The 21,306-nt window shown below is 44.5% G+C and overlaps 1 protein-coding gene and 1 long non-coding RNA gene across 4 annotated transcripts in view; one reads left to right on the top strand and one right to left on the bottom strand.

Annotated features, from left to right (window-relative positions):
• The window catches only part of LOC109118199, a 23,486-nt gene extending 3,143 nt beyond the window's left edge, over nucleotides 1-20,343 (bottom strand). Inside the window, exons 1-2 of one of the 2 annotated variants that reach the window (XR_002025518.1) lie at nucleotides 19,988-20,343; nucleotides 18,696-18,767 (exon numbers count right to left, since the gene is read on the bottom strand). This is a non-coding gene — a long non-coding RNA (uncharacterized LOC109118199). The remainder of the gene's footprint in view (nucleotides 1-18,695; nucleotides 18,768-19,987) is intronic. The other variant, XR_002025519.1, reaches the window with a different exon arrangement.
• Nucleotides 20,344-20,481: 138 nt separating this feature from the next.
• LOC104865500 (zinc finger protein 709) overlaps nucleotides 20,482-21,306 on the top strand; it is a 26,048-nt gene continuing 25,223 nt past the window's right edge. Inside the window, exon 1 of one of the 2 annotated variants that reach the window (XM_019208155.2) lies at nucleotides 20,482-20,595. In XM_019208155.2, the coding sequence (XP_019063700.1) occupies nucleotides 20,593-20,595 (3 nt within the window). In that variant the 5' untranslated portion in view covers nucleotides 20,482-20,592. Of the gene's footprint in view, nucleotides 20,728-21,306 lie in introns of both variants that reach the window. The other variant, XM_019208154.2, reaches the window with a different exon arrangement.

Genomic DNA, 21,306 nt, shown 5'->3' with positions numbered 1-21,306 from the left:
TTTTTTTTTTTTTTTTTTTTTTTGGTATCGGGGATCAAACTCAGGTCCTTGTGCTTGTAAGACAGGTGGCAGAACCACTGAGTTAAATCCCTGGTCCCAAGAAGTCTTTATAAGAAAAGATAAAGGGAGAAAACTAGGTGAGGATGGAGATAGAGACCGAAAGTTTGGCCAAGAGCTGCTGTTGACTCCAGCAGGAGGAGAGAGGCCTTGAATGTTTTCTCCTCCAAGCCTCCAGAAGAAATCCACGCTGCCATCACTGTGACGTTGAACTTCTGTTCTCTAGGGCTCTGAGAGGTTGGGCTGATGCTGCTTTAAGACACCAATATTTTGGATAATGTGTCAGTGCCAAGCATAAGTACAGTCGTTGCTGCAGCCTCCTTGCCCATTGTCAGGCCCGGAAACTGAGTTTCATCCTGATGTTCCTCGGTCCGGACTCCACCTAGTCTTTTGCCTCTTTTGGCTTTGCTCATTTTTACCTGCATCTCTCCATTCCTACTCTCTTGGTTCCCTGCTTCTGTGCACAACAGTGTACCACTGCTCACAGCCATAGGCGTGAGTTCTAGAATTAGTAATTCTGGGAGGTCAGAGTGAAGTTCAACAATTTAGTTAACATTTCAGTGGTGAGTCTCTTAATCTTTAATATGGGGATAATAATTGGGCCAACATAGGTTGACAATTAGTTAAAATAGGTAATATATGTAAAATGCTTAAGATACTGTGCTTAAACTTGTAATAGCTACATCTTGGAAGCAGCCTATAAAAGCCAACCAACAGAGGACTAGAAAATAGATTGTGTATACACGGTGGAGTACTATTCAGTCATAAAGAAGGATAATTTAAGTCATTTGTAGGAAAACAGATGCACCTTGAGACCATATGCTAAATGAAGTAAGTCAGACACAGAAAGTTAAATAACATACAGTTTGTCTTGTATGAAAATCCCACTATAAATAATTTAAAGAGCAAAATAAAAGACAGATGATAGGAGAGAGGTAGACTTTGTGAACATGGAAGGGGGATCTGGGGAAAGAGAGAGATAGGAGAGCAGAGAGAGAAAGTGGCAGTAAAGATGATTAAGATGCAATAAGCATAAGTACCAGTTCCCAAAATGAACAAACAAACAAAAGGAGATGCTATGCTTAGAGTAAGATATGGTCAAACCTCTGTAGCTGTAATTACTCTCAGCGGTTTCCTGAATTACGGTAGTGGCCAGCCCCTGATCACACTTCCTCCAGCTCAGTCCTGACCATGGTGTGGCCCCCAGCTCAGCATAGTAATGTTTTCAAGGAGCCAATAGCGCACTCTACCGCTCACCCCTCTCTCCTCTCATCTCCACAATCACGCAGCGCTGGAGATAAACCCTCCCCTTCTTCCGGTATTGTTCTGGTTCCCACGAGTGATCCTTGCTTCTCTCAGCATCCCTTCTTCTAGTATTTATGCCGACCAAGCCGAGCGGCTGGAAGTGAGAGGCTGGGCCTACTCGTGCTGCGAGCCCTGACTGCTATCGCTTTGGAGAACTCTTCCCCACGCTCTGCCTCCTATGTGAGGGACTCTGGAGGTAAACTTGCGAAGCTAGGGAGGGCTTCCGAAAGAAGGCGGAGTGAAGTCTTGACACAATGCTGACTTCACCAGCTGGTGAGGTGGCCCCACCACACGCCATGCCATCTGGGTCCATCACTGTCACCACTCTTCGTCATGCTGCGCTGCGCTCTTCCCCTTCATTGTCTGGATCTCTCATTCTCTGGAAGCCAAGGATGGCTTCTTGTATACTGCCAAGCATATCGCTGAGTGCTCGATGACTTACTTGTTGAATATTTCCTGAGCGATGCACATGGTGGTAAGTCCTCAAGGACTGCATCATTAATTAGTGTAGCACATTAATCTGAAACATTAGTGATGATTTGTAGAAGTTTATTTCTTAGTCCTGTGAAGGTAAGATAGAGTGCTAGGTTCCATCAAGTTGTCTGAGGATAAACCTTAAAGGATATTTATTCTACCATCTTTAAGACTGGGATGGTGAGGTCACTGTGGGCATCAACCTCTGGCTGGCTGTAAAGAAGATCTCTTTGGTGGCACTGGGAGGAAACCTAGGATCTTTTCATTGAGCTATATCTCTGGTGTTTTTTTAATTTTTTGCAGTATGTGTCTTGCTAAATTGCCCAGGCTGGCCTTGAACTTTCGATCCTTCTACCTCAGCCTCCAGAGCCACTGGGATTACAGGAAGAAAGAAGATTTTGTGTACCAGACTTCTACATCTGTGGCTTGCCCTTGACATTATTCTGAAGAAGGACACTCAGTCTTATAGCTTCCTCAAGATATAGTGGGGGGTGGAAAATACGCCCCATGCTGGCTGCTACTTTTCAGCAATATGCATTTTGGGGGAGCACTTCATCCACCTCTGCCACATAGTCATTGTCTCATTTAACATTTCCTGAAACTCTGTAAGGAACAGAAAATGAACTCATAGAAATATGAAATAACTCAATCAATATTAGTCATACAAGGTAAAACCTGACCAAAGATTGACTCTTCATAACCCTGTGCTCTGGGTCACTTGTGGTCCCTAGTCTTGTGTTTCAATCTCTGCCCACTGTTTCCTGTAGTGAGTACAGAGAGGTTCTAGATCTTTCTGGAATTTTCTCCAGAGTTCTAGAATATAGCCATGTGATTTCTGGTTAAACAGCTCCTAGCATTGACTCAAGACTCTCTTAGCTATCAGATTCCTCAAAAGGCCTTTGCTTTGAACACACTCATCCCATTGTCATAGTACTTTGTGGGGCAGCTCTGGAGTCCTCTTTCCTGAATGTCTTTGCCAGGTGTGATTAAAGATCTGGTGACTGTTGCTGCCAAGCACCATCTAGCAGAAGGGCAGGTTCATAAAAACATGACGCTGTGTCCTCATCCACTTCAGTCACTGGATTTGGCACTGTGTGACTTCTGGTTCTTCCTCAAAGACAAAATGACTATGAAAGGGAAACATTTCACATCCATTCAGGACACTGAGGCAGCTAGGACAATGCAACTAAAAACCCTTAGGAAAGAGAATTCCAGAGCTGCTGCAGAAAGTGGCAAGAACCATGGGATAAGTGTGTTTGAAGCAAGGAGAGGATTTTCAGAGGGATTGGTGGCAATATGTATTTTACTGTAATGGTTTTTAAATTGAAATGCATGCCTTTCTTTTTTGTACTGGGTACTGAACTCGGATCCTTGTGCTTGCAAGGCAGGCACTGGAACCACTGAGCTAAACCCCCAGCCCCACGCCATATTTTTTATCACACCATATATGGTTATGTCAGCACCCTCTTCATCCCTCAGAACTGTGCCTGGGGACCAGTGCTTCCTTGACATCTTCCTAAGCCTTCCCAGTATTTCCACTGTCTTCTGCTTCACAGAGGACAGCATTTGTCAATTTCCATCATCATCTTTTTTTGGGGGGGGTACCAGGGATTGAACTCAGGTCCTTGCACTTGCAAGGCAGGCCACCAAACCGCTGAGCTAAATCCCCGGCCCCCCATCATCATCTTTTTTTGGGGGGGGTACCAGGGATTGAACTCAGGTCCTTGCACTTGCAAGGCAGGCCACCAAACCGCTGAGCTAAATCCCCGGCCCCCCATCATCATCTTTTATTCATACATGTTCCCTGATAGACGGAGAGAAGTAGAGGCTGATTGTTATCTGAGTTGCATCTTTCTTCCTCAGCCCAACAATCCCACTGAACCGATAAGTGAAATTACTCCTGATGGACCCAGACACTTCTACCTCTGGGAAGAGCTTAGAAACCATTGCGTTAGACTTTGTGAGACGAGGGTAGAAAGACAAAGCCTAAATCTTGCAAAACTTAGGGAACTGTTTTAAGTTTGCACAGCTGGTTGATCATAAATTCAGAATTGCCAGCCAACAATCTTGACTCTTGGCCCATCATGTAGCCACACTGGGCCCAAAGGAGCTCCTGAATCTGGCCTTTCAAAAGACCATCTTCTCTACTTCTTGTCACATAGCTTTGGTGAACTTTCCTCAGCAGCATGTCATTCTGAGGAAAAGAGCCCCCAGGCTAGGGGTCAGACTCAGCACTTTGTCCCCTTCTAAGCTGAGGGGATGGCTACCTTGGAAGGAGCTACAGAGAGAGGTGAGCACTCAGTCCCATTCTCCGGGCCAGGCACTGCCTTCCCTCCTAGCAAGACCCCACTGTGGGAGGAGCAGCCCTGGAGCATGTGATGTCTTATAAAGACTTCAAGGAACAGATGGATCCACCAGATGTGAGCAGCAAGACATGGAAGCCCTTCTCAAGTTTCCAGCAGTTGGCTGGACTCTCTGGTGTCCGAGCTGCCTCTGGAGAGGGCGAGTGTGGGCGGCTTGGAGAATGGCTGCAAACAGTAAGTAAAAGCAACTGTGAAGCGAAACTGGTCCCACGGCCCACACTAATTTATCATCGCATTTGTTTGCCTTCTGATTCTGGCTTCATTTCTGTGTGTTTTTCACTGATGCAAGAGAGGTGGAAAGTGATGCAGCTGAGTACAACTGAGGTTTGGGGGAATCCCGAGTCATATTAAACTTGGAATTTTCAAATGATTTCATCAGAAAACCCTGGTGCATAAAGAGGACAGGATCTTCCAATATCATCTATTAGCCAGTGAAACAGGCCGATGATTTACACATAAATTACATCCTGAGCATTGCTCTCCTATGGCTTGGCCAAAAAGGGTGATTTTGGGCTGGGGATTTAGCTCAGCGGTTCCACCACCTGCCTTGCAAGTGCAAAGACCTGAGATCGATTCCCCGGCACCAACAAAACACAACAAAACAAAGAGGGTGATTTGACCAACTTTGGATACTTGTTTTTCTTTGGCTGACTTCTCATCCTTTGTCCCGTCCCATGGCCACAGCTCCGAGTCAGGCTTGTTAGGTTTCTGTGGAACTCCTAGCCATGAGCCTGGCTCAGGTCTGGCTCTATGCAGTCTTCCATCATCCTCAGCACCTGCTGAGGCCACATTCTTCTAGGCTGCCTGACCACATCCTTCTCCTGCCCATAGGGCCTGCATTGAGGGCCATCCAGGGGATGCTCAGGGGATGTTGAGCTCTTACATGACTACAGCAATCTTATTTGCTGCCTGTCTCTCTAGCCCATTGCTGTCCTAGCTGTCCCTTCTCTTAAATTCAAAGTCCCAGCTCTGTCAAAACACTGTTTGCACTCCAAAACCCAGGCTTTCACTGTAGTCCTAGAGCAATTATCTTTGCTAAGAAGACCTGTCCTCCTAGACTTGTCTTTCAATCCCTACCTTGTGGTACCTGCTCCAGAGCCTTTCCAGACCAGCCCAGGTCCCTGCAAGAATTGGAATGAGCTTGTTTTCTGCTTGAAAGACCAGTTCTCTCTCTTTGCCCCTGCCCCTGACCTGCACAGCCGTCACCTCTGTCTATGCACTTCTGTCTCACTGCTGGTGGGACAGTAATGGAAGTTTGAGTCAGCTCCACGTCCCACAGGGCTGGCAAAGATTAAGGGCTCAGTGAATGTTTGTTGAATTTGTCATAGAACAAATCTCGAACGGGATGTACCCTGTTCAGCTCTCTCTAGCCCCTTCCTGCCTTCTCCTCCTCTGTAGAGACATCTGCAGGATTCACAGGCCTGGGTCAGAGAAACAACTGTCATGTGTTTGTTCCAAAAATGAAGATTGCAACATTCTCCTGGCCCTGAGTTCACAGCTGTGGGAGGAGGTTGCATGGGGTGATGCCGGGTCAGGAGGGCTTGAGTGAGGATGAAGGGCCAGCAGGTAGCACAGCCCCGAGGAAGAGGCCAGGCCCACCCCAGCACCCAGCCACCCCCTGCAGCCTGGGAGTGCAAATTCAGTGAGGAGTCTGTTCTCCTTAGCTCCCTTCAAAGGCTGACTTCGTCTCTGTACCTGGTTGTGTGTTCATTTCTTTTCGTCTTCTGAACTCCAGCACCCGGTCTTTGATAAACATCAAATTTAATTTTTAGATGGCCTCAAATTCAGTTGCCTTAGAGAGCGGCGCCACCTGGTGGTCATCAGTAGTAACTGTCATTCTCAGACTGGAGGGAGTAAAAAGCCCACCCTGGCCATGCTAAGCAGCCTGCGGGGTCCTAGCTGAGGTTCAGAAAATGGTTGCTGTCCCCGAGGAAGCCACTTAATGATGACAGAGACAAGTGTCCATGACGATAGGCAACGAGTGAACATTTACCTTCTGGAGTCTGGGAGCTGAAGCGCGGTTTAGAAACCAGTAAGGTCACACCCACTTGTTTCTCATATGTGTACACTGAAGTCCAGAGAGGGGGACTGTTTCTCAGTGCCTCGTGGATGGTAAAGGAAGTGCAGAGGCAAGGGAAGAATACAGCTTTCCGAGCTCCTTGTTGGAAATCCCTCCATGCTAGCTCCTTAGGGCCTTTCAAGGTAAACACTGTCCTAGATTTTCTTGGAATGGCTGGTTTAGAAGAGAAGGAGCTTATCCTCCCCCAGCATCCGTCTCCATCTTCTCTTCTAAATTTCTGTACGCCAGGTGTGGTGATGCTTGCCTGTCATCACAGCACTTGGGAAGCTGAGGCAGGAGGATTGTGATGAGTTCAAGGCCAGCCTGAACTGCACAGAGAGACCCCGTCTCAAAAAATATGTATATTCTGTAAATCGGGACCCCATTCCAGTCCCAGCTGCTCCAGCGAATTCTCCCTGAGGGCTTGGAAATCTCTTTTCCAGAGTTCAGAGGCATCCAGTCATGCAGTGGATGTGTACAAAGGCTGGGATCTGAACACTGTCCTAGAACACAAAGCCCTGCCCTTGGGGAGCTCACATTCTAATGGAGGGAAAGGAGCAATCAACAGACAGACAAATAGAGGCACAGGTTATGGGCAGATAATTTCAAATACTGGTAAGTGCTTTCACCGTGGTAAGTAGGAAGTAGACAAGCAGATCTGGTGGGATGCATTAGATCTATATGCTGCTTGTCACCGGAAGTCACTAGAGGGCTTAAACAAGACAGTGACACAGTATCATTGTTATTATTATTATTATTATTAATTATTGTTATCATTATTTTTATACCAGAGATCAAACTCGGGACCCTTGCACTTGTGAGGCAGGTGCAGTACCACTGAGCTAAATTCCCCTGCCCCTATTATTATTACTATTATCATCACTATTATTTGTATCTGGGATGATTCTGTTGTACTCATGCTTAAGAACTCCCATTTTAACACCCTCTGCAGAAAGTCTTTCATCATGCACCAAACTGGGGTCCCTCCTCTGTACCCCACCATTAACACCTTCATATCTATATCACTGGGCCAGCCACCTTGTTTTAAAAATAACGGGGCATGTGTCTTTTTACATTACCAGAAGGTAAACTACATTTAGAAAGACAGAGATGAAGAGCTCACAACCAGAGAATTATGCCCAAAGGCAAGGAACCCACATCCAGAACACTGTACCCAGGTGCAGTGTAAATTCGGGCAATTTTCTCAAATCTCTGTGCCCCAGTGTCTTTATTTGTAAAAGAGGAGTAACAGTACATATGGCATAACATCGTTGTTATAATTAAACCTGTGCCAAAACTTTCCTTGCCATGGCAGGCACTAAGTGACCCCTTTATAAAGAGCAGATGTCTTTTGCACAGGTTCTCTGGCTGTGCTGTGTAGTATTCACCAAGTGACAAGACTTTGGAGGAAGGAGATTCAGCCAGGGCTTAAGCTAAGAGCTGAGGTTGGAGGGCAAAGCTGGAGGAAGTGTGAACACAGAAAAAAGGATGATTATTCTTTTAGCTGATGTAAATGAATAACACAAAATGTCCTGTTGTCTGTCAGGGCCTTGGGCTGCCCATTTGCAACATGTAGAATTGACCTCTGCCTTGACTGCCTCAGAGTACGGCTGAGGTGCCCAGTACTAAAATAGGGGCAGTGGCTGCCAACCAGTGGGGTGACTCTGCCTCCTCACCTTGGAGGGCATAGTGCACACAGCCCAGTGCTGCTGTCTCATTTCTCCATGGTAAACTTGTCTGGTGAATATGATACAACCAGCTTAGGTTTCAGGCTCACGCTTGGATCTATACCACTTGTCTGTGTGCATCTAATTCTAGCTTCTCCAGAGGGAAAAGAAAGCCTTTTTAGGTAGTCTAAATCACGAGTTCTACACTGAAAGATTTGGTATATTCCTTGGAGTTTGGTGCCATTTATCTGTAATAAAAAACTAAATCCAGTTGATTCTAAGTATATCAGGTAGGGTTCATTAGATGAACAACATATATATTGTAGAGTTAGGTGTGGAACCAGGTAAAAGTGCTACCTGGGTGCTGCACAGCTGAGTGATCCAGTCAAAAGTTGGAGCTCACTACAGGGTTCCCTATGAGTCTATAATCAAGAAGCCAGAGAGTTTGTGCTGTAAGGCTGAAGAGTCTGAGCTGTAACCCTGGAGACTGATGTCCAAAGGCAGTGGTGAAGACTGGAGCTCCTCCAAAAAACAGAAGTGAGACTTACTTCTTCTTTCCCTTTTTATTCTGTCCAGGGTACAAGCCTATTGGTTGGTGCCACCCACACCCAGCAGGAAGTCAGTCACTCAGACACACCCACAACTGTGCTAAGCCAATCACACTAATTCTTTCTTCTCTACCTCTAATCTGAAAATTCCTCTACCCTCTTATGGTTTCTGGATCTTCAATATAGTCTTCCTTTCTGCTTCTGGAAGCATCTTTCCAACAGGAAAAGGCAACAGTGTTTTCAATTGCACTTTGGACACATTAGTCACACAGGATGAAGCTGAATTATTTGAAGTGAACTCTGACGTGGACTTACATCTCCATTCAGCTTTCTCCATTTCAATCTCAATGCTTCAGCTCCTCTGGTCCTTGAACTTTTATTTTACTGCTTATGTGGTGGGGAAAAGTCGATTATCATTTGTCGAATACCTATTATATCACAAGGGCTGTGCCTGGTATTTTGTTTTTGTATGTTCTTACAGTCTCTCGATGAGAATGATTATTCCAACAGTATGAAGAAGCTTAGATAAGAGGTTCATAGCACAGTACTATAGTTTGGGTCCTAAATATGTCCCAAAGGTCAGTGTGTAAAAGGCTTGACCTCAGCGTGGAGCCTTTGATAGGTGGTGGAAATTTTAATGTGAGAATTTGGGGCAGGTCTTCAGGACACTGAACATGTGCTCACACGGGACTGTAGAACACTGGTATCTTCTTCTCTTCCTCTATCTTCCTCTTCCCAAACACAAGATAAGTGGTTTTCCTCTACTCTGCCTTGCTGAGCAGTCTCACCACAGGCCCAAGAGCAACAGGCCAACTGATCATGCATGAAAACCTTTGCAACCGTAAGCCAAAACAGATGTTCCCTCTTTATATGTTTATTTGGCTCAGGTGTCTGTTATAGTGATGGAAAGCTAACTGATGGGCTCATCAAAAGCCACACAACAAGGCCCAGGAACCAGTCCTCACAACTCATGGATTTGCTCCAACCCTGTGTCACCTTTGTCCTCTGCCAAGCAGGGATTGTCTCCTGATGTGCCATGGCAGAAGGAAACCTTGTCAGAAATCCCTGACTCCAGTGTCCCCCTCAGCTTCCATAGGCCTTTGCTTGTGCCCATTTCTTGGTACCAACTCCTTTCTGCAGGTACCATCATTTGAGCTTCATGGTATCAGCCTGAATCCAGTCAGGAGAACTCAGCAGCACTAGTGTGACAGTGATCAAGGTGTCCATGAATGGTAGAGGAGACTAGTCTAGAAGCCTGAAGCTGGAGGACGGGGAGACAGGAATGGCTTCATTGTGAAGCAGAGAGGTGAGGGAAGAAACTGCCATTCTCTGGGAACTGTGAGGAGCCACAGATCAAGGGAGCAAAGTGGAGGTCGTGAGAGACTAGTAAAGCCATTATGTGTGATCTTCAGGTTCTCCCCAGTGGCAGTTTCTACTTCACCTTCACATTTCAGTTCTTGTAGCCAGGTGTGGTGGCGCACGCCTGTAATCCCAGCACTCAGGAGGCTGAGGCAGGAGGATCGCTGTGAGTTCAAGACAGCCTGGGCTACATAGTGAGTTCCAGGTCAGTCTCAACTACATAGGGAGAACCTGTCTCAAAAAAACAAAAAAACAAACATTTCCATTCTCATGGGCGTTTTTGGAAAATGTGGACCTAGAAGTGCTCTGGGAAGGAGGTCCTGGGACACAGAGAAGCTAGCTCTGGAAGAAAGAGCAGAGCAGAGTTGGCAGTAGGCCTTCTGGTGCCCCTCTCAGGAAACACGGTGGGTAGAGGTTGTCATTACCTTCATGTCTCAAGTGGGCTCAGGGAGTTCGCCTGCAAAGTGGCTAGGTAGCAAGAGTTGAATCCAGGGTTCAAACACAAGTTTGACTCAAAAATCTCTCTGGCTGTATTGGTTTGGCTTTGCCTTCAGTCACGCAGCACCATGCTGAGGAAGCAGCTCACCGATCCATGGAAAATGTATCACCCTATGTGATCGCACTGGTGTACCCCCATCCACCTTGTGCCTGTGAGGCTTGGCTTCTTGCTGTGGGAGTGGTCTCCCCGGTGGGCAGCAGTGACTTCTAAGCTCTAGGTAGCAATGCCATAAAGGTGAAATTCTGATATTTCTTTGGGCCTGACTCCAAAATGAAGGTTCCCGAAGGCTAAGCCCATGGAAGCTTTAACGTGATTGAACAGACCAGAGGATGATCCAGGAACCGTGGAGCCTTTTAAATTTAGAATGTGACAGGAGTTGACAGCAAAAAGCAAAAGTGGCGCTTGAAAAATACTTTTCAGAAACATCAAAACCACCAATTCACACTGAAGTTTTCCTGCAACGCTCCCTTCATCGTGTTCAAATTAAAACTATGCGTTTGTAGCTTATAGTAGTCCCTCCTTTAAAATCACAAGAATGCACTCTTGGGCAGGTTCAGGGTGGGAGGTGGCAGAGACGATGGTTGAGATCAGGGACCCTGGACCTCTAGGGTTGGCTTTGATGCTGAGTTCCCACAAACAGGTCTCTGACTTTATCCACCCTCCTTAACTTCTGTACCCAATTTCCTCTTTGTGAGATGAGGATAAAACAGTGTCTGCCTCCAGGTTACTGGCAATGCTCAGAGGCACATCTGGTCTACAATGGTGTTAGTGGAATTTACTGTTGATTCCTTAGCGACTGTAGAGTAACTAAGCCTTATTAAGAAAGGAACATTGTAGCAGGAGGTGAATGCTTGAAATGGAATCCTAAGTTTGATTATAAAGTGAAAACAAGTCATACATATAAAGCCAAGCAAAATGAAGAGGAAGCAGTGTTTTAGGTGGTCCCTGGGGTGAAGCACCAGCAAGTTTGTTAGCAGAATGGGTGTTATCTCCACAACAAAGTGACCTGGAAACTCTAGGGTGAAAAGCCCTTGTCTGGAATGGTCTTTTAATTATCAAAATGAGATTGTTCTGGTGCCAAAGTGTCCTGAGGACATTTATGTCTGTGAGTGCAGCTGGAAAAAGCTTTTCGATCTGCCAGAAATTTCACACAGGGAACAGAGAAAAACCCATCCCACAGAACAAAAAGAAGGGATGCTGGAAAGAGAGAGAAAAAAAAATGTTTACCTATTTCACAGAGTCCTGTGTGTTCAAAAATACAGTTTTACCAGGTCATTTTTCATTCTCCCATAAATACTGATTATAGGAGTGTCTGATCCCTGAAGACCACATCTACTCTTCTGTTCTTCTGGCCCGTGTATATTTTCAGTGGGAGGCAAACACTGACTTGCATGACCTTGAGACTGTGAGGAATAGGAAATACAAATTCAATGCACTTAGTTCCTGGCTTCGAGGAAATCCTTCATGCCTTCATGCCATTTTCCAGGTTGTGGCTTCTTTGGGGGAACTCTTTTCTTTTCCTTATGATTTTTCCAAATGTTCTTTATTATGGCTTGTATCTAGATGTGCCTCCGAAGCCTCTTGCATTCATAGGTGGAGCTTTTCGGAGATGACTGGATCATGGGTGTGTGCTATTAGATCATGGGTGTGTAATATTTGATTATCCCCCTGATAGATTTAGCTTAGTTCTGGGTGTGGAAGATGGATTTACTAAAGAGGGAAGACCCACCCTGGGTGTAGGTGGCCCCAACCAATAGGTTTGTAGCCTGTCTGGAATAAAAAGGGAAGAAGGCAGGCTGTTGCTTCTTGTTATGGACTGTTTCTTTTCCATGCCCCTCTGCCATGCTACCTTGCTTGGAGTCAGCCAACAATGGGCTGAAACCTCTACAAACTGTAAGCTAAAATAACCTAATTCAACTTGTAAGTACTGGGTATTTTGTCCCAGCAACAAGAAAGTAACTAGGCCACCCCTCATGTTTCAAAGCCCCACATTCCCCATGAGCTCTTCTTTTCCTGGCCCAATGCTTGTGTACCCATCCTTCTCCCAAGAACTGTGACATCAGGGCCATAAATCAAAGCCCAGCTGTATCACTTTTCTGTGGGTGAACCTCTAACTTCATCAGATATGTGGCCTTAACCAGTTAACAGAGAATAAATCAAACCTAATTTCATTTCCTTACAGTGTTAGATGACCCTCCACTGGACTTGTTACAAAATGTTCTATGACCATATTAAAAGGTTACAAAGTGATTCTTTGTCTTTTCATCAACATTGACATAGTTCAGCTCTTAATTTTACTTAATTCCATAATGATCAGTCTTTCAGCAAATATTAAGTTGAACCTGGGCATTAAACACATAGGTGGAACCAAATGTAAATTGTCTGGTTTTGGGTAGATGAAGAAGTAGATTTTTTTTTGAAGATGGAGATCTAATTAGCTATCATACTTATGCCTATGAGGCAACTCATAATGTGCGACTGGCCCTGCCATCTGTCCTGCTGCTGGCTTGAACCATTTAGTGCTCTTTACTGAAACAATGTATAATTAATGAGATGTTCTAATCTCATTTCAATAAAGTTACATCATAAAAACGGAACATTTGCAGAACTTATAGCAAAAGGTAAGCAAGCATGAATAATTACCTGGTATTAAACTCACTTCATGCATTCAAAGATTGGACTTTTTTTGTGACAGAGTGTCAGTACGTGTTCCAGCCTGGATTTGCACTCACTATATAGCACAAGCTGGCCTGGAACTTGTGGTGATACTCCTGTCTGCTAGGATTGCAGGCTTGTGCTACCATGACTGGCTCAAGTTTGGATTTCATCAGCTTGTCGTTGTCTGGGGTGAAAATGTCCCGGAGCTTCAAATATGTTGAATAAGTATTTACTAATAAATAAACATATCTGTTGTGGGTCTATAATATTAGGTTACCATGGAACACATATTACCTTTGCAATTGTCTATTCATTAATATGAGATCACCATAACCAACTTCAGGTGTGCAATGAGTTATTTGGGATCTTAGTCAAAATAAAGATCTGTGTGTGAGGGAGAATTCCAAAAGGTCAGATCAGACACACAGAGAGCATAAGGACATATAAAATACTTGTGAACCGAAGCTGTCTCTTGTATTGTCTCTTCCTGTAATCGCCCTAAGATGTAAAGATACACCTGAGACAAACACCAGAGAAATCCAGTAGAGTTTCTCAATATCTATGCCAGTTATCTATAAACAATGTTAATGCTGTGTAACAAGCCATTCCAAAGTCACTGTCTTAAACTAACTCTATCGTTGTTCACAGGTCTACAGGGGAGGGGGGCTGTGTGATTCTGAGGTTCTTGGTGAGGTTGTCTGGGCAACTCTTCTGGTTTGGTGGATGATTTGCCCACCTGAACAGCACAGGGCACATGAAAGCCATCTTACATGGCTAAGATGACTTTGGCTAGAACTCCTGCCTCTGCTCCATGGCATGTTCTTTGGACATCTCAGTGTAATGAGAGAGAAAATACAAGCTATGAAGACTCGAGTTTAGGTTAAGAAGTGACACAGCATCACTTTTCAAAAACTCTACTGCCCGGGGCCAGGGATTTGGCTCAGTGGTTCTGCCTCCTGCCTCACAAGCACAAGGACCCAAGTTCTATCCCCGGTACAAAAAAATTTAAAACAAAAAACTACTGCCCATAGTGAGACAAAGCCCAGTGCTGAGTCAAGAGGAGGAGAAACAAACCCTATCTCTTGGAGGAAATACCTGAAAGGCTAAACAACAAAGGTTGCAGAGAAAAATTGGAACAATATCCTATCTATCCACTACTACAGCACCCAAAAATGAATGAACTTATTCATGTTGCATTCAGAAAATATATAGATTTTGTTAGTCACAATAATTAAATTCTATAAAGTTGCTATGAACACTGAATTAGTGAATCCTGAATTATTGGGGTTATACAGGGCCATTCAGCGGCTTCCTTTATAAAATTCAATATCATCAGGATTGAAAATCTGGTTTTCCAATTCATTCTTCTTCTGTGTGATATTTGTAGGTGTGTTCCAAATTTTTTCACAGTCTTATGATTAGCAGGATCTACCTCAACTGCAAGTCTAACACTTACCATTTTCGGTCTCCATATAAGTCTCATGAGCTCACTTCCATTACCCAAAACAGTTTTAACATTGTCTTGGTGATACACAATATGGCCTCAAATTCTTTGTCTTTTGGCCTCACAACAATTGTACCCACTGTTTTAAACTGGATCTCATCTTCTAACTTCATAAATTCATAAATTTAGTGACTTCCTCAACTTTTCTGGAGCTTCATTGCTACTGTAACAGTTTCTGGAGTGGCCTTATGGGTAATATTTTTTCCTTTTTGTTTTCCTGGATGTACATTGTTGTTACTTCATTAACAATGCACTCAGTGCCAAAAACATTATAGCTGATCCCTGGAGGAAGCTTATCTAAGCATATACCATCTCTATTAGGGCGCATCATTATTTTCTTGGATTTAGGAACACTACCAACATAATGCTTGAGGACTATTTTAGACAAAATCCCTAACAAAAAGCAAAAGAAAGAAGGAAAGAGGGAAGAAAGGAAAGGAGAAAGAGGAAAGAAGGAAGGAAGGAAAAAGGAAAGAGTAAAGGAAGAGGGGGGAGGGAGGGAGGGGTATAAAAGTAAATCATGACACTAGATGGAAAAAAAGCCAACACTACACTTGGATATAGCAAGACAAAACAAAAACAAAAACAAAAACAGAATATGATTTGACTTTAGCCAGGAAGAGCCACTTTGGGACTCTAAATTTTTTTTTCTGCTCAGTGCTTGTCCATGAATGTCCATAAAATCGCTACAAGTGTTTCTTGCGAGTTACAAACAAATTTGAACAAGTAAGCAAATTCACCCGTGTGAATCTGTGAATAATGAGGGTGGATGATCTGGAAAATCTGCTCTGTAACAGTCACCACATCCATCCAAGGAAAGTAAGACTTCCAGAGGTCAGCTCAGCCCTCAGCTTGTACTCAGCATGTTGGAGTCAGAGAAAACTGCATAGAGATCCTGGCACTGCACACTAGAAGGAGGAGTGACTTCCAATTCTGTTTTTAATCCCAATTCTGGTGGCAGAGTTATAGTTTCAGCCTTTACATACAGTGCCTCCAGCAGGATTGTTATTGGGTAGCTCCTTTAGAATCTGCTTGCCAGTTAAATGTATTCCAAGTCCCTTTTGTCTTGAGCAAAGAACTGAATGTGACAAGCCAGAAACTGCCAAAAGTTTATTTGAAAAGTGAGGGGTGAAAGGATAAGGGAAAAACTGACTCTGTAGAGAGAACTTTGGTGGAACAAGAAAGAAAAAGAGCAAAAATAAAAGTAGAGCTTGCTCGAGAAGACTCAGAGTGAGCTACCATGAAGAGTCACCATAGTGGGCTCCTCATGGCATCTGTGTCCTTTTATGTTGTCTACATCTTGTGGGAGCCCTTGAGAAGTACCACATAAGGGGTCTTGGGAATTATTTGACACTGCCTTGGGATTTTGTAATTGACAGGTCCCACTTATTTTCCCAGCTGGCTTTGCCACACCCTAACTCCTAAATCTTTCCCCACCTGAGAGACATAAATCCCATAATTATTTATGAGGTGCTGAAGGAATGTTGGTTTCTGTCTTCTATAGCTTCTTCAATCTGGGAGGGGCTGTAGACCCTATTTATTAGAGATTATGCAGTCTCCAACTACCTTGCTGTAGCTCTCTGGGTAGACTGAGGAAAGAAAAACTTGTCAGAAAATAAAGAGAAAACAGTCAGTGACCCTTGAGGAGCTTCTTTGATAGGAAAAAGAAACTTTACTATTAACTCAAATGTGAGGAGCATATCAGTTTTCCATGGTTCCTGCACAGAAAGATGTATATATATATATAGATAGATAGATAGATAGATAGATAGATATAGATATGTTAGATAAATTATCAAGAGGCTGAGAACCATGGCCTTAGTAAGATCTTGTTCACTAACCCATACCTGCACCAGAGCCTTGCATTTTGAAGAGAAATCTCAAGTCTTCCAGAGGCTCACAGGAGTAGTTTTTTTTGGGGGGGGTGATCTTGTTCTTTAAGCTGTTCAGGTAGGACTAGCTTTAATCTAGAAAGTTGAACCCAATAATCTAACTCTGCCACTTTTACTTCAGTGAGTGCTGTAAAAATGCCATTCCATTTTGGCTCTAACTGGTCTGCTGGTATTCTGTCTCTGCCAGTTTTCACAAGCACTTGGTCTCTAGGACAGACAGTAGGTGGTCTCCCTGGGCCAGGAGCTATCAGAACTCTGTTTCCATACATTTGGATAGCCTGTTATACTTGACCCAGACTGATGAGATGTTGTAAGAGTCCTGTAGTCCCTGGATCTACTATCATATCAGAGAATAGAAGTGGCCTTCTGTATAACATTTCAAATGGGCTTAAACTTAGCCCAATTTGGGGCATGCTACAAACCCTCATGAGTGCTATGGGTAGCAATTAGAGCCAGGTCTCAGATGTCTCCTGGCAAGTTCTGGCTGAGCTTACTTTAGTTGGCTCTCTAGAAGATTAGGGCTGCCAAGTAGAATGGAGATGGTACTTTATTCCCAAATCCTTTGCCACTTCCTGAATTACTGGAGATGTAAAATAAGGTCCATAGTCACTCTAGAGAGACTGGGATAGTCCAAATCTATGGATGATTTCCTGAAGAAGCACCTTGACTACCTCGTAGCTTTTTCTGAATTAATAGAAAAGGGTTCGATTTAGCCTGTAGAGGTATCAATTATGACCCAAACTGTTTAAATCTTGGCATATTGGTAAAGTCTAATTGCCAGTCCTCTCCAGAGAATGTCCCTCTCCTCCCTACAAGTTCTAATAGAGGAGGTGGCTTGAAGTAGCCTGGGTTGTTGTAGGCATAAAGTGGGCAAGCTTTTGGATGTTGAGTGGTTTTTGCTAGTCCTAGTCCTGTGAAAACCCAAGCAACCATTTCCAGTGTAGAATCTCTTGCCATATGGAAGGAATCATACAGTACTTTTATAGCCTTCCACTATGTCCCTTGAGAAAGAACTGGCTTTGTTTCCCAAATACCACCACAGTCCCTTTTTAATTTTACCTTGTCCTAATGCTCATTTATCTTCCTTGGCAGTATAGACTAGCTTTACTGGTTCCTCAGGAACTGGGAATAAGGCAAGAGTCTTAAGAGGCTATAGGGCTGCCTTTTTTGCCTCCCTATCAGTCTTTTGATTTCTGAAGGAGACTTCAGACACATCTCCTTGGCATCTTTTACAGAGCATGACTATGACCTACCTGAAAAGAAAGACTGTCTGTAGGAATTGTAGAATTTCTTGCCTATGCTTTATAGATGATTGTTTATTTATCAGTAAGTCTCTTTCTCTCTAGATTGCAGCATGGACATGTAGCACCAGAAAGGCATAACTGGAGTTTCTATAGTTGTTTAACCTTCCACTTTTTCCTAATATCAATGCCCAAGCTAAAAGCTAAAAGCTCTGCCTTTTGTTCTTGGGGGAAGAGGTTTAGCTTCTGTGACCTGTTATGAGCTGATAACTGTATAACCTGTCTTTCAATGTCCTTCTGGGACAAAGCTACTTCCATCAGTAAACCACATCTCCTCAGAACCTGGGAGGAGCAAGTCACTGATGTCTTTTCTGCCTTCATAGGCCTGGAAGAGTACTAGCTCACAAATAATATTCAACTAGGGGTCCCTTCAAGCCCAACTATACACTCAGAGGAGACGTTTTCAGAGAAGGAAATCAAAACAGAATGAAGCAGTTGAATTGGCTCACCCATGACCTCCAGGGTTCCCCAGGGTTCCTGTGAGAAGATGATGATGTCTGCGGACAGGGGCACTGCAGGTTCCCCTGAGCCTCTTTGGTAAATGAAGGTTTTGGCTGGCCTAGCCCCTCTCTGGGAGCAGAGATACTCAAAGATCCAATGTCATGAGTCAGGTGCATTAGCTGTCTCACATACAGAGCAGGGCCCAGGCAGAGGCTTGGTGCAATTTTGTGCCCAGTGTCTAGTTCCTTTGCACTTGAAGTAAGAACCCTTTCCTTGGTTATCCTTCCTTTTTTTTTTTTCCTTAGATGATATGAATGGGTTTAAAGCATTACTAGTTGAGACAGCTTTAATCTTAGCCTCTCTCTTTGTCACTCTTCTGGGTTCCAATTGTTGATCAAAGAAAAGGTCATGTCCAGCTGTTGGGCCATAGGTGTCTGTGGCCCCATCTGAAGTTTTTGTAGTCTAAGCCAGGTATCTGGGGCTGACTGATAGGAAATGTCCCAATAGTGCCTCTCCCTGGAAGATGAATCTATGTTGGAGCACTTGAAAAAGGGAAACAATATTTTACCTCTGTGCATTTCTGGTTGGATAACTTCACAATGGGTCTCCCTTTCTTGGATTGTCTTTATCCTTCCTGGACCTGACGGGAAAAATTGGTAAGGACTTGCATTATCTTGTTTCTGGCATAAAGGGAGGGTTCAGTCCTTTCCTTTACTCTAGTCAGGGGAGTCAAAGCTCTCTATGTTGTAACATGGCAGCTCCATGCAAATTTGCTAGAGGCTTTCAACAGAAAATGAATTTGGAAGCTGTAGTAACACAATACATACAATTCAGTAATGACTTTTTATTGACCATAAATTACAGTGGTTATATTTTGGATATATTGGGTTATTACAATCACCTTCACCTGCCTCTTAATATGTGTGTGTGTGTACAGGGGGGTTGAACACAAGGCCTCCACACTTTTTATTTCATATTTTAACAGATGGTCTCACTAAATCATTGTTTCCCAGGCTGGACTTGAATCTGTGATTTTTCCTGCCTCAGCCTCTCACAGTGCTGGGATTATAGACATGTGCCACCATTCCTGGTTTAACTTTTTAAAATGTGAATACTAAAAAGTTAAAAATTATATTTTTCCTTCAGTTTATTTGTATCAGACATTGCTACCTTAAGGGATTGCTTCCTATTTCAAATACCCAGCTCCTTTCTTCTCCCAAAACAAAAAACCAGAGAAGTGAAATTTAAAGATTATATTTTATTTGTGCATAATACACACGCACATAATACATTGATAATGACTTATTTTTTGCAGTATTGGGGATTAAGTGGATGCATCACCGAGCTACATCTCCAGGTCTTCATATTTTTTTTTTTTTCTTTTGAGACAGGGTCTTCCTGAGCTTTCCAGACAGGGCTTGAGCTTGGGATACTCCAGCCTCAGCCTCCCATAGTGCTCCGATATGATGTATAATGATGCATTGCATAACTTTGGGACTCTAACCGCTATGTAACCCCTAGTTAGCCAGCATATAGCAGCACACATTTCTTTTTACCCAGCTCCAAGATAAGATTAAAACAGAGTGTATGGAAGCCTGGTATGGGCAAACAAGATAGCGACTCAAGGCCTTGTTAGAACAGAATTGCCTGAGGTCTGGAGATGAAAGGCCAGGTGCACCGTAAAGCTGACTCCTTTAGATAGATGGCAGAAAACCGACTCCCTGACCCCTGGCCCACTTGCTGTGCTTGCAATCCTCTTCCCTTGCCTTTAAAAAACAGTGCTAACCCCTGAGCTGGGGCCTCTCTGAGCTGCTCAGTTCTGAGCATGCCCTCTGGCCAGACGAATAAAGGTCTATTTACCAACGAACCTGGTGTGTTCTTGTCGAGCTTCCGGAGCCTCACTGAGTTAGGTCCCAACATCTTGGAGGCCTTTTGGGGTGTTCAAGGCTCCCGGAAGTAAGGCCCTGGGTCTTGCATCCGGAGCCGTCGTTGGGCTATAGGACTCAGCATGGTGAAGGCCCTTTTGGCTGTTCACGCTCCGTGGAGTGGAAGTGAGACTTTAGGTGTTACAACGTACCCTGAGCAGAGTACATCCTTTCCTACGGAGGAAGTTTTACTTTAAAAATAGGCTCAGCCTCGAGGCCTGAGTTCCATCCTAAGATTTTAAAAGAAAACAGCTGGAGCTAAAAGCAGCCCTTTCAGCCTCACTCAATCATAGGTTGGGGCCATTTCCGGTCATTCAGGACCTGAGGGGCTAGTTCCTGAAGTCTTGTCCAATCAGAGGTGGATAAATGACCAATCAGGCGCTCAGGCAGAGCGGAAAGGGCGGGATTTCACAGTCCGTTGGGCTTTTGTCCTCCGCTCTGGGGGCTAGAGTGGTCAGGGCTACGGCTCCGGGCGCTGTCTCCTCAGAGCCGCGGGGCGGGGTTTGCGCAGGGCCCCGCTGGAGACTGTGGGAACGGAAAATGGTGGGTTGTGGCCCGAGGTCCCGAGTCGGGCTCTCAGCTTTTCCAGAGGTGGGCGGAGGTCATAGCTGGGCCACAGACGGCACCAGGGTCAGGCCCGCCCCTGTGGGGCGCAGCATGGCTGCGCTGCCAGAGGTGAGGAGTTTACCAAGAGTCAGGGACGTGGGAAGGGAAGAGTTTGTCGGTCTTGCGAGAGAGCGGGCGAGGTCCAGAGAGGATGCCCGGGCCGGAGGGAAGCGGGGACCTGGGCGAGGGTTTTGCTGTGCAGCCGGCGGGTCCACTGACCATCTGTCCAGCTGTGGGGACAGCCGAGGATTTCAGGACCCGATTGAGATTTCTTGTAAAGCTCGGTGCTCCTGACTGTTTAAAACAACGGTCCTTAGGATAGAATTCATTAACAAACGTGTTTAGGCTAGCTAGAGTTAGTGACCAAGGGAATCGGGTACATACATGTATATCTGTACATATTGTACTTAAAAGGGACTTTGACGTTATATTAGAATAGGGAAAGGAATGGTACATTTTTATTTGTACATTTTTGCAGTACATAATGATTACATTATAATACATCTTCTAAAAATTTTTTGTCCTCTTCTTCCCTCCTTCCCTGTTCCTTCCAACTTTTGGTCCCCTGCCCATTCTCAAAAGCTCTATTTTCATATTATCCTTCACTTTTTTTTCCACTATCACCTTTCCCTCTCTTCTCTCCCCTCA

The sequence above is a fragment of the Fukomys damarensis genome, unplaced genomic scaffold, assembly GCF_012274545.1.
Source record: "Fukomys damarensis isolate Sample0158 unplaced genomic scaffold, DMR_v1.0_HiC HiC_scaffold_25, whole genome shotgun sequence".
Taxonomy (NCBI): domain Eukaryota; kingdom Metazoa; phylum Chordata; class Mammalia; order Rodentia; family Bathyergidae; genus Fukomys; species Fukomys damarensis.
Note: the sequence above shows the minus strand (reverse complement) of the source record. Positions and strands in the feature narration are given on the sequence as shown.